Genomic DNA, 12,021 nt, shown 5'->3' on the forward strand with positions numbered 1-12,021 from the left:
ATACTTAACGTTTGAGCTACATCTGGTAAGGTAAGAATTTTAGAAATGTATTATGTACTTATGAGTTGTACTTTATTTTCATGGTAATGTAAAATCAGGTATTATTCCTATTATTTACAATATTCAAAAATATATACGTATTTTAAAGTGATGTATTGCATTTATTTCTACACATACAAAATATGTAAACTATGTCAAGAGCGTTAATTTAGCATATTATATATTTATATCCTATATCATTTATAGAGTTTTTATATAAATTATAAAATTAATTTACTGCACAAGATCCATTAAAATTTCTTCAATAATTGCAAACATGAAGCATCACTGCAATAAAAGTCACTACTAATATATAAGTTAAGAAGTTGATCAATTTGAATTAAATTAAATCAGTTAATGTATAGTAAATTTGAATTGTCCTCATACAAATCGTATATTAACGTAAAAAGCAGCTTAAAATATTGAAAATTCTGTTATTGCTTCCTAAAACTTTTCAGTATTGGATATATATTGTTTAGTGCATCCTGTAGTTCAACTCGATTCTTTGCTCCTAAAATGTTATTATGTGTATTTAGAATAATCTTAATAATAAAAAAAAAGAATGATTAAAAAGCAACATTTTAATTCATTCTCACCTGTTAATACAATTTTACCATTTACAAATATAAGCAATACTACTCTTGGTGATACCATTCTATATATAAGACCTGGATAAAGCTCAGGTTCATAACTAGAAAATTGACCATGTATATGATTTAAATTTTCTAGTTTAATCGGAAATTTTAAATCACATGTAGCAACTATATTTTGTATTTTAAAATTATAAAACTTGACCTGCAACAACATATAATGAAAATGAAACATTATTAATTTATCACTTTCTCGTCTATTCAGCGTACACTATATAATACTTCTTACCGTAAAACCTAGCTTTTGAATTATTCTTGCGAACTTCCTTGTGGCTAGAAAAGAGTCCTCCTCACATCTGGCTCCTGTACACACTAATTTCCCTGAATGAAAAATCAATGCAGTAGCTCTAGGATTTCTAATTCTCATGACCAAACCCGTAAATCTTGCTGGATTATATTCAGAATTTCTCGTCCTTGTATTTATATACATAAGTGGTAATTCTATGCCTAAATTGACTGTAGAAACTACATTTCTAAAAGAAAAAGAAGAAAGTTTCGCTATATATCATACATCTATTTTTAAATTTTAAATAAAATAATAATCATTTTTATTTAAGGGGCATTAAATTTATTTATCCCTTATAAAATTTATTCACACATATAAAAGATAATTTTTATGAAAATAGGAAAGATTTGTAATTCTAATAATTATATTACTGTAAGCATGGTTCTATCACTTCTTTTGTACTATTAGCTGGAGTCATTGGATTTATCAGTGATTGGGGGTTCAAATTTTGTGATGTACTTGGTCGCGGAACATTAGTCTGAAATAAAATATAAGAGTAAAAAGAAGAATATAAGAATAAGCGTACACTGTATGAACATATTTATTAATTTACCGTTTGCGGTGGACCCATCAAGTTATCCTCCCCAGCATTTTTTGCAGGGTTACCGAGTAACCTCTTTAACTCATTATCTTCTTGTACAATCGCAGTCATTTTGTGTGAGTTAACTCTTAAACGAATACAAAATGCTTACAATCATGCGAATCACCAACCATTTTGAACACTGCTCACAATTATGCTGTCACCTAAGACGCCATCTACCTTACATGTAATCAGCTGATCTTTAGATGCATTTTGTCCATTCATGAAGCTTATCGTATTTACATATGTATTACCTGAAATTACATACATACATATACAATTTGTAAAATATCTGTAAATCTGCTCGTAATTGTAAATTACAAAAAATAAATGACTCTTTTATTTTTAATTTAGATGTGTTTGAATTTTCTCCCTATTTCTCTAAATAATTTTTAATATCATTTTCAAAATTATTTTCCCTCTGAATCTAAGTCGAATAATTTTTTTATAAAATATGAAAAACTTAAAACGCTTAAACTTCCTTTTTTTTCCAAAATAATTTTACAAACATTTCCCAAATGTAATAAAAATAATTAAGATTCATTTTTTATGTTTATTGTTTAACTGTTTAATAGAATATTATGAATCATTGTAAAATCAATGTTTTTTAATATATACGGCTCTGATGTATATCTATACTGTCAACCCATTACATTTAAAAGTTTGATATGTTTCTGGTTGCCACTAACAACGAGAAAATAAGCATATATTCCTAAGTAAATCTTTGATTAATAATGCGATAAAAAGGGTAATAGGGGGTTATTAAGAATCGTTTTGAAATTTATTTATTGATACTTATTCGATTCATAATAATAAGGTGACAATCACTATGAGCTCAACTTTTGGCGGCAGTGATGGCAACAATAATTTAAATGTCATTATTTTTGATGCGTCAAAAAATGAAAGGAAAATGAACGAAGAATTTAAAATACTCCAAAGGAAGTTGAAATCAAGATGGAAATTCGTCGAGTAATGCATCACTACTTATATATTGTGGTTATACTTTAATTTAATTAAAAACAAGATACCTTTAACAATTATTGTTATTTTTCAGAAACAACGATATTTTAACAGAGGAATTGTTATCGACGTGCAAAATATTAGTATTGCCTGGTCCACAAAATAAATTTACAGAATTAGAAATAAATTCTATTAGAACGTTCTTAAATTCTGGTGGACATGTTTTAGTTATGCTTGGCGAAGGTGGTGAAAAAAAATCAAATACTAATGTAAACTTTTTATTGGAAGAATTTGGCATAATGGTGAACAATGGTATTTCATTGTAAAAGTCTTAAATGAAAGTGAAATTAAAAAAAAAATTTACATACTCTTGCTTATTGTTTAATTTTTAGATAGTGTTATACGCATGAGTTACAGTCAAACGATGCATCCAAAGGAATGTTTAATTTCTCAAGGAATGTCAAATAAATCTATATTTTTAAGAAATAGCAATGAATACATGTAAATCACATAAATACAAAATATTGCTTGATTTATTTATTTGATTTAATTGGTTTACTACACAAAAATGATAATAATAATTTATTTTTAATCTATCTTATTTCAGAGACATGAACTTTTTGTATCCATATGGTGCAACTTTAAATGTAGTACAGCCATCAATAGTTGCGTTATCAAGTGGATCACTAGCAATTCCAACAAATAGACCTATTTCTGCTTTTCATTATAATGAACACAATGGTGGAAAGTTACTTGTTTTAGGTTCTTCAAGAATGTTAACCGACACATATATTGAAAAAGAAAAAAATGATTCATTAAGACAAATGATCTTTGACTTTTTTGAATCAAAAGATATTATAATCAAAGAATCTCAAATGGATGATATAGATGTAAGTTTCTATATTATAATAGTTACTGAAATTCAAAATGATTATTTATAGTTATCAATGACAATATTATTTATGTAGTTCTGGGAATATAATTTTATACCAGATATAACACAACAAGCTGATAATCCAAAAGTATGCACTCAAGATATGGATATAATGGATAATCCTCGTGATTATACCAAATTATTTAAACATCATCTTTATTCAATAAATTTAGATATGATACCAGTTTGTATAAAGGCTTATGAAGTGCTTGGCGTAAAACATGAACCGCTTAGTCTAATTCCACCACATTTTGAGGCCCCATTACCAGCCACACAAGCTTCGGTAAAATCTATTATTGTTTATTAAAATTATTCATCTTAAGTAATAATTATGACATAAAAATTTATTTATGCAGGTATTTCCACCAAGTTTCCAAGAATTACCACCACCAGCTTTGGAATTATTTGATTTAGATGAAGCTTTCAGTTCTGATTTATTGAAATTATCACAATTAACAAATAAATATATGGCAACAAAAACTTTATCCAAAGACGTGGAATTAGATCATTACATTCGTGAATTTGGAAGTATTGTTAGAATAAGTACTTCTGACACCCACACAGCTAAAGAAGTATTAAATGCTGTTTTTCAAAGTATCTGTAGCTACAAAGCTATGCATGAATGAGAATATTAGAAAATTGTATATATTGTGTATTTCTCATCCTACTTTTATAATATAAATGTACAGATATATATACAATTGAGAGATTATTTTTTACTAATTAAAATCTTTAATTATCTTTAATTATATTTAATTCTTCCTTATCGCAAAATTTAATTTCATAAAAGTAAAAATTAGAGCAATACATATTTATTGACTTTATAGCACCTAGCCTCCAACCTAACATAAAAAAAAAAGGTATGACTGAATTTCTTGATTTAATCTTTATGATTTGACTATTTATTCATATCTAATAATCATATTACATTCCTTGTCAAAAAGATAACCCAGGTATGCTATCTTTAATTTCACAATGACATGTGTAAAGTTTTTCGTCTGTAACCTATAATATCAAAACATTATGAGGTTTAATGTGTAACAAAAAAAATTATTTTAAGAACTAAATGATAACACATGTACAATAAGAAAATAATAATCAACATAAATTGTAACTAACAACAATTACTTATCAAACATATATACTTATTTAATAATGGGTACATCCCCCTTTATTTTCTATTACTTCTATTATACGATTTGGTATCGATATATATAGTTTCTGGATATAATTTTGACTCAACGTATTTCATTCACGTACAATTGCATTTTTTAATTCTTGTACATGTTGATATTGCTTTCCATTCCCGTATACGCCGTGAACAAGTAATGTCCAGCAATTTTCAATAATATTAAAATTACCGTCGTCGAATTGCTGACATTGTCTCTTTTCTTGTGTCATAAAAATAATATTGGAACCCATCAGAACCATCCAAATTGAATCTTTTTCGTCTAAAAATAGTACCCTTCTTCATTTCTTTTTCCAATGCATTCTTTCTTTTGCAAAGCGTAAACGTTTTGCTTTGTATTTCATAGCCTCTTAATATCTTTGCAAAATAGTAGAACTCGACGAATACTTGAAACACTGGTACTAACACTAGATTTTTCCATTATTTGCTTCGTTGTTAATTGCGAGTTGGAAGCTATATGCAAAATTGCTTGCTTATCACGATCGGATAATGATGACGGCCGACCAGTACTTTTTTTTTGCCATAATCTTCAACATTTTTTAAGAAATTGTGTATTACTCTACGACTTCTTCTTATTACCTTCGATATTTTTGCTACTGATAACTGTTACTGTTTTAGTTCAAGAATTTGCCTTTTTTCAGACTCGTTTAATTTTTTCCGCGTCCCATACTTACAAATTTATATAATATTGTACTGTAATCTTTACTCGTTGATAGATCATGAACTACTGAGCAATTTCTAAACATATTAACAGAGTGTGTTATCATTTTGACCTTAGTATGGATTAGTTTTTCTTTGTTACGTACTAAACCTCATAATATTTTTAATTATTTTCAACGAACTGCATATTCTGAGCTCATAATGTTTTGATATTATACATTACAGATAAAAAAATTTACACGCCTCATTGGGAAATTAAAGATAGCATACCTGGGTTATTTTTTTGACGAGGAGTATATAACGAACTTTAAAAATAGATGAAGTTTCATATTTAAATGATTTTATCCTCATTTGTGCACAAATCTCAAAATTAAGAACTACATAACAAACAAAGTGTGTACCGACCAGACTTGAGTGAAACAGAGGATAAGCTGTGAAACAAATACATGTTGCATCCTAACACCTCGTCTAGGAATATATACATAACCATGAATCTGCACATTAGTGCCATCTGTCGTCGATATACTAAAATTCAAAGTAGAATAAAATTGATTATCACTGTATAATCGCTGACGGTATAATCACTGGTACAAATAATAATTGTCTGTAAATTTGTTAAGAATCGACAAACTGCAACATTTGTAGTTTACATAGTGGTAACCTTAGACGACAGTATGATTTTCATACTTTAAAATATTTTGTTTTATATCATTTCAACAATATTTATAGAGGATGTCGGTATTCTTTGTAAATGCGTAAGTAAAATTGTTTATTTGTATATTATTAGGTTATGTGGCTCTTTTTTGTAAGAAAAAAGTAACACATTATTTTATAAAAATATAGTGTATTGTATATTAAATATATTATAATATTGTAATATAAATGAGTGTATTACTTATTACTTTATATATGCTTATTTAGCAACCAAGATAGTGAAGTTGAAGGTGATTCAAATGGAGACTTACAAATTGCATCACCTGGTAATTCTGAGGCTCAACAGGCTTTGACTCAATTTTGGCCTAAAGTCACAGAAGAAATTAAAAAGATTACTACGGTAAATAATTTTCATTCATATATGTTATAATATCATTATTACATATTCCTATTTTTATTTACTATTGAATTCATAGATGGATCTAAAAACACAATCATTGCCATTGGCTAGGATAAAAAAGATAATGAAACTGGATGGTGATGTAAAGATGATAAGCGCTGAGGCTCCTATGTTATTCTCTAAAGCAGCGGAAATCTTTATACATGAACTAACATTAAGAGCATGGGTACATACAGAAGATAATAAAAGACGTACTCTCCAAAGAAATGATATAGCAATGGCAATAACTAAGTATGATCAATTTGATTTTCTAATTGATATAGTGCCTAGAGATGAATTGAAACAAAGTAAAGCACAAACTGAAAGTACAGTTCGAACTTCTATGAACTCAGATCAAGTACATTACTACTTTCAATTAGCACAGCAACAAGCCTCTGCCAACCAAAATGTACAAAGTAGTAACGCTACTACACAACCTATACAAATTGTACAACCTTCTACTGGACAAATACAAACAATCAACATTGGTAGTCCTGTAGAACAGGTATATATCTTTTTGTAAAATATTTTGATTTCATTAAACAAAATTATATTTATTAATCGTATACTTTAATTACAGGAAAGTACAACTGCAAGTACAGCACAAACAGTAACAGTGCAGAATCCACAACAATCATCAGGTCAACAGATTATACAATTACAGCAAGCTCAACAAACACCTACAACACAAACGGGGGGAATACAAATTGTACAACAAATTGTAACACCTAGTGGAGAAATTCAACAAATACCAGTATGTATATTTTTTAGTGACTAATACGAGTTTATTATTAATCTATATATGTTTATTTATTCAATTTCATCTATGATTTTAGATACAATTAACGCCTCAGCAACTTCAGATGATTCGTATGCAAGTACAAGGTGGAAGTAACCAACCAATCATAATTCAAACTGCTCCTATACAAGCTCAACCTCAACTGATACAGGTTGCGCAAGGTGCTCAAGCACCCGTCTTTCTACAAGCTAGCGGAACTGACAATGAGTAAATATTAATTAGTTTTAAGGAATATTTAATATTTAGTACTATATAATTCTAAACAAAGAAACCGGATGAAACAATATAAATAAGTTTGTATGGTAAGGAATAAAATCTTTTGTAAATTATTCCTAAAAAGAGCGTTTTATAACTTATTTCCTTATTAAACCGCGATATCGTAAAAACAAAATTAAATATTAACAAATTTATGAATCTATATATTTCATTTAGATGGGTTTAAAATTATAAGCTTATACCAGAAGTGTTATATGGTTTAAAACTTAGCAATTAAAGCATTTTTCGATAAAAGTGAAATTTTGTGATCATTTAACTACTTGGAGAGCTGTTTTCAAGAACGAATATATATCGCGGAGCGGTTATAAGATGCCGATCGAAGGATTGTCACTGAAGCGAAATGAAGTGAATTGAAGCGAAGTAAAGTGAAGAATAAAGATAAGCAGCCAACGTAAGATGTAATCTGATTCGTACGTCGCGTTCCTTAGCCGCTGGCTGCTTCGCATGGCTGAGCTTAGGACTGGCTGGTGCAACTTGTATTATGTTTCACGTTGCTGCGGTTCTTGTCTGGCAAGTCTTGAGCTCGGAGCCTTCAACAGTTCCGAAACGTCATATAGTTATAAATATATTGAAATTTATCCACTTGCAAATTGTGTTAAATAGTTTTTGATTGCTCAATCATACAATATAATAATCTAGGAAAATATTTCATAAATATAACGTAATTTAAAAATGTTATAAGACAAAATTTAGGAAATCGAAATTCCTTATATGTAATTAGTTATTTTTCATGATTATAATAAATATAATTCTATTAATATTAAATTGTAAAATATTAATCATTAATTCATATATCTTCGTAATTAAAAAATTAAAGACCAAATATTGGCAAAACGCATCAGAGAAATGCTTACATAGAAATTTATTATACATTTCCGAAATCATAAAAGATCATTGTTACATAAAACAAAAATATCGAACTATCATTATCAAATTATTATAGCTTGATGAATATTTCCATCGCTACGGAGAATAACGGAAGGATGATTGCCCAAGCAGGAAGACTAAGAGATGAGGAAGAGGGTAAAGAGGATGGTGGCACGTCCTGAAGTCCTTTTATTAGCACGGAACAAAGACGTGCTCCATTTAGAGACGTTGCCACCATGGTTCTGGTTGCCAGGGAAACCTCGTGCGCGCAATGTTGCAGTCTCAAACGTACTCTCCGGAGATTTTAATTCTTACTTCGAGAACGCTTCGATGGGTCCTTCCACCTCGCGATCTACGCCACTGCTTGAATACTCGGATTTCACGACATGTTTACAAAGATCCTAGAGATAAGTTGAGAATGGCCGCCGCAGCCCATGCCTCCTCCATGGGTGTAAGGTGACAGCTGCCTGCGCCTGCGTTACATGCACACAGGGTGTCCGAAAATTAGCTTGCCATCTCGTTTATGATTTATGCTCACGCTGTTAATTAAGAGCGACATTCGCAAGCGCGCTTAAAATTCGTGACTTAATCCCCGATACTGCGAATTATAGCAACACCATAACGTATTAATTAAACGTACGTATTAAATATTATACAACAAAATTTATCAATCAAATTTTTGTAAAAAATCAAATAAAACAAATAAATTATTTATGTTTGAAAAGATTTTTCAATATTGACAAAATTTTTTATTCGTTCTGCTCTTAACGAACAATTTTATTGCTATCACTAATTCTGGAATTTCTAGGACGTATAATCATAAAACTTTTGCCTTTCTAACTGGCTACTTTCGAAGTAGTAAATTATATCCGCAACATGAATTGACATTTTCGAATTGCACACCCAATATAAGCTAACATACGTTCATACATACCTACCTAGACGAATCTACCAATGTGTGTGCGCTCGAACCCCACCCCCACATACACATACACAAGAAAGAGAAAGAAATATCTCGCTTACTTAGCTGGGGCTGAACTCACCCGCAGGATCTCTACACGTGTGTGCACTTATTTTAGCAGGATCTTATCCTGAAAATGTGTCGTTCGACGAGAAACAAAAGACCACCTTTTTAAACGAAAAAAAAGGACGGCACTTTCACATTTTTTTCCAAACTAGATTTATGGCTGTTCCTTGTGTTTAATATTTCATCTAAAATGATGCACTTATACACACGTAAATATATTTTACAATCAAGATATGTATATCAAGTTTATTTTTAATTTCTTATTAGTAATGCAATTATAACAGTACTGTGTTATGACACTTGTTAGAAACTTTTTCTATAAAAAAGAAAAATTATAGTAAAGTTCAATGAACTTCAATTGCGAAACTTGTCAATAATTATTCTTTCCTCGCAATTCTTTTTTCATATGGTGTTTTAATCAACTTTGATACTACATAAAATTACAATTTTAAGTTTCTTCAATACTCAACACAACAACACAAAATTCTGGTCCAAAAATTATCACATCAACTGTAATCACAATTCTCAGAATATTCTTGTAAATTCTTATAGAAAAAGATAAAATTGGGCTCCTATATAATTATTTCAATAAAAAGAAAGTTCTTACAAAGGCGTACTCTTGTTACCGATGAAAAGACAAGAGCGATTAGGTTTTCGTCAATATGCCTGCCGAAATGGGCAATCGAGTCTTCTCCGGCGAAAGTCAGTTTGTTTCGGCATATGTACATACCTGGGCCTCGACAAAAGTAAATACTCCAACCCGTACACATGCATTTTTTCCTCGAGTGCTGGAGTCAGTGTGTACACCCTTGGGTGGTCGAACGCGCGCATTGGAGCATACTCATTTATACGTAGACAGATAGACCACAAGCCTCCCGCATACTTCAAGACTCGCACCGTACTTACTTGCACGCCGTCTTATTTATCTGTACACAAGGGTTCCTCGCGGGCGTATATGGCATCACGGTGCCATTATATCATAAACGTACTAACCCCCATACCGCCTCCTTTTTCTCTGCTGAGGCAACGACTGCCTCGACCAACCCACAGGATGTCGACGCCATGTCTCCTTTACGTGCCTCTCTTTATTACCTTCGATCTCCGTCGAACGACTCTTGGGGAAACTCGACGACATCCATTTCGCGTAACACTTCGCGAGTTATATTGCATTTGTTCCCGTGGGCCACCGTGGCGCACGGTTACGTAGCTCCTTCTCTTTCCTTTTCTTTCTTCTAAGAGATGCTGTACGACTTGATTGTTATCGGCACATAGGTACGATATATTCGACGCTGGAATTATTTTGTGAGCATAAGCTGTGGATTGGTTAACGTCAATTGAATTTAGCTTGCTGACTGTGGATTTTTATACATTTATAATGTACATGTAATATGCAAAAACAAATAAAATATTTAGAGTATACTATCTGTTATAATATTTAGTAAGTAATACAATTCTTCATTTAGATATTTCATTATTTTAATTATACTCATAAAAATATAAATTTATATGAATATACCTATAATTTATTGATTTGTAAATTTTGGGGGAAAATATTTTATAGAAGATGCTATTGTGCTTTGATTTTACTCTGATGCAATTCATAATCTATTTAACTTTTGAACTATTAAACTAACATTTAAATATCCTACGTAGAAGATTAACAATACCTATTTAGGGGAAAAAATAATTAAGCGTATATTTAAAAATGATTTCAAATAAGACGAACTTTCCATGCAAATATTCTTCGAGATGCTTAAGAAAAGTATGTCTTTGATTAACCTGAAATTTGGTAAAGATTCCTGTTATCCAGTGTACTGTAAAACAACGGTCAGATTAGACATACTTATCCGACCCTGCTGCACTTATCCGTTATTATGTAAAAATACTAATCCCCTTTGTCGTTTCTAGACGGGTCCCCCTGATCGAAATCGCTTTTGTACTTCAGTTAATCTTTTGTTTACTATTTACAGATACTATACAGCGTTGAAAAGCGTGTTCGACGCTTTTTCTGACAAATAAACGTCATGTGGAAACGAATTCACTTAATCATATTCGCCACCGTATGCACTTTGATACGAGAAATATTACGTATCAGGGATGAGAGCGAGATAATAAAGCAACCGCTGCACATTCTGCTTTATCCCGTATTCGAGCACATTCTTCTTTATCTCACATTTCATGTTACGCTACGTTCTTCAACGTTAATTTTAAGATTATTTTCTAAAGCTAACCCCAAAAATCATGATTTTGGATAATATCGAAAAGATTAAGTATCTATTCAACTCCGTTGCTAATCTCGAATTTCCATATTTCAATCTTGCTCTCACTTTAGCAAACTATGAAAATTTTCTACATTAAAAAAAGATGTATGACAAAATTGAGACGAAAAATCATGCACACTAATAACAATTTTTTCATATTATTCTCACATTTAAAATATTTTTTTAACGAATAATACAGCGAGTTTAAAATAGTAAATAATGAATAAAATAATATAATAATGAATTTCTGAAATACTTTAAATTATCGGCCTTAAATTATAAATTATAAATGTAATGTTACAGTACGTTAGGATACGTTGCATTCTGTGTGGAAAATTTGAAGAAAATGGCTTTTATTCTATAAATTGAGATGTCATGCAAAAAGCAGTTTTGAAAAATT

The 12,021-nt window shown here is 30.3% G+C and overlaps 3 protein-coding genes across 3 annotated transcripts; 2 read left to right on the forward strand and 1 right to left on the reverse strand.

Moving 5' to 3' along the window:
- Positions 1-134: 134 nt before the first annotated feature.
- Positions 135-1,725, reverse strand: LOC117205487 (TATA-box-binding protein). The gene is made up of 5 exons (XM_033443935.1): positions 1,529-1,725; positions 1,347-1,453; positions 919-1,162; positions 636-834; positions 135-550 (listed from the first exon to the last, which is right to left on the reverse strand). Exons 1-5 carry the CDS (start codon positions 1,625-1,627, stop codon positions 474-476), a joined length of 726 nt encoding a protein of 241 aa, XP_033299826.1. The 5' UTR covers positions 1,628-1,725; the 3' UTR covers positions 135-473.
- Positions 1,726-2,190: 465 nt separating this feature from the next.
- Positions 2,191-4,150, forward strand: LOC117205485 (intraflagellar transport protein 52 homolog). The gene is made up of 6 exons (XM_033443932.1): positions 2,191-2,524; positions 2,610-2,827; positions 2,908-3,016; positions 3,123-3,405; positions 3,484-3,732; positions 3,806-4,150. The coding sequence occupies exons 1-6, from the start codon at positions 2,385-2,387 to the stop codon at positions 4,073-4,075; spliced, it is 1,269 nt and encodes a 422-aa protein (XP_033299823.1). The 5' UTR covers positions 2,191-2,384; the 3' UTR covers positions 4,076-4,150.
- Positions 4,151-5,937: 1,787 nt separating this feature from the next.
- Positions 5,938-7,525, forward strand: LOC117205486 (nuclear transcription factor Y subunit gamma-like). The gene is made up of 5 exons (XM_033443934.1): positions 5,938-6,053; positions 6,220-6,352; positions 6,429-6,896; positions 6,972-7,145; positions 7,228-7,525. The coding sequence occupies exons 1-5, from the start codon at positions 6,031-6,033 to the stop codon at positions 7,399-7,401; spliced, it is 972 nt and encodes a 323-aa protein (XP_033299825.1). The 5' UTR covers positions 5,938-6,030; the 3' UTR covers positions 7,402-7,525.
- The last annotated feature ends 4,496 nt before the right edge of the window (positions 7,526-12,021 follow it).

The sequence above is a fragment of the Bombus bifarius genome, unplaced genomic scaffold (assembly GCF_011952205.1).
Source record: "Bombus bifarius isolate JDL3187 unplaced genomic scaffold, Bbif_JDL3187 scf7180000007991, whole genome shotgun sequence".
In the NCBI taxonomy this organism is placed as follows: Eukaryota; Metazoa; Arthropoda; class Insecta; order Hymenoptera; family Apidae; genus Bombus; species Bombus bifarius.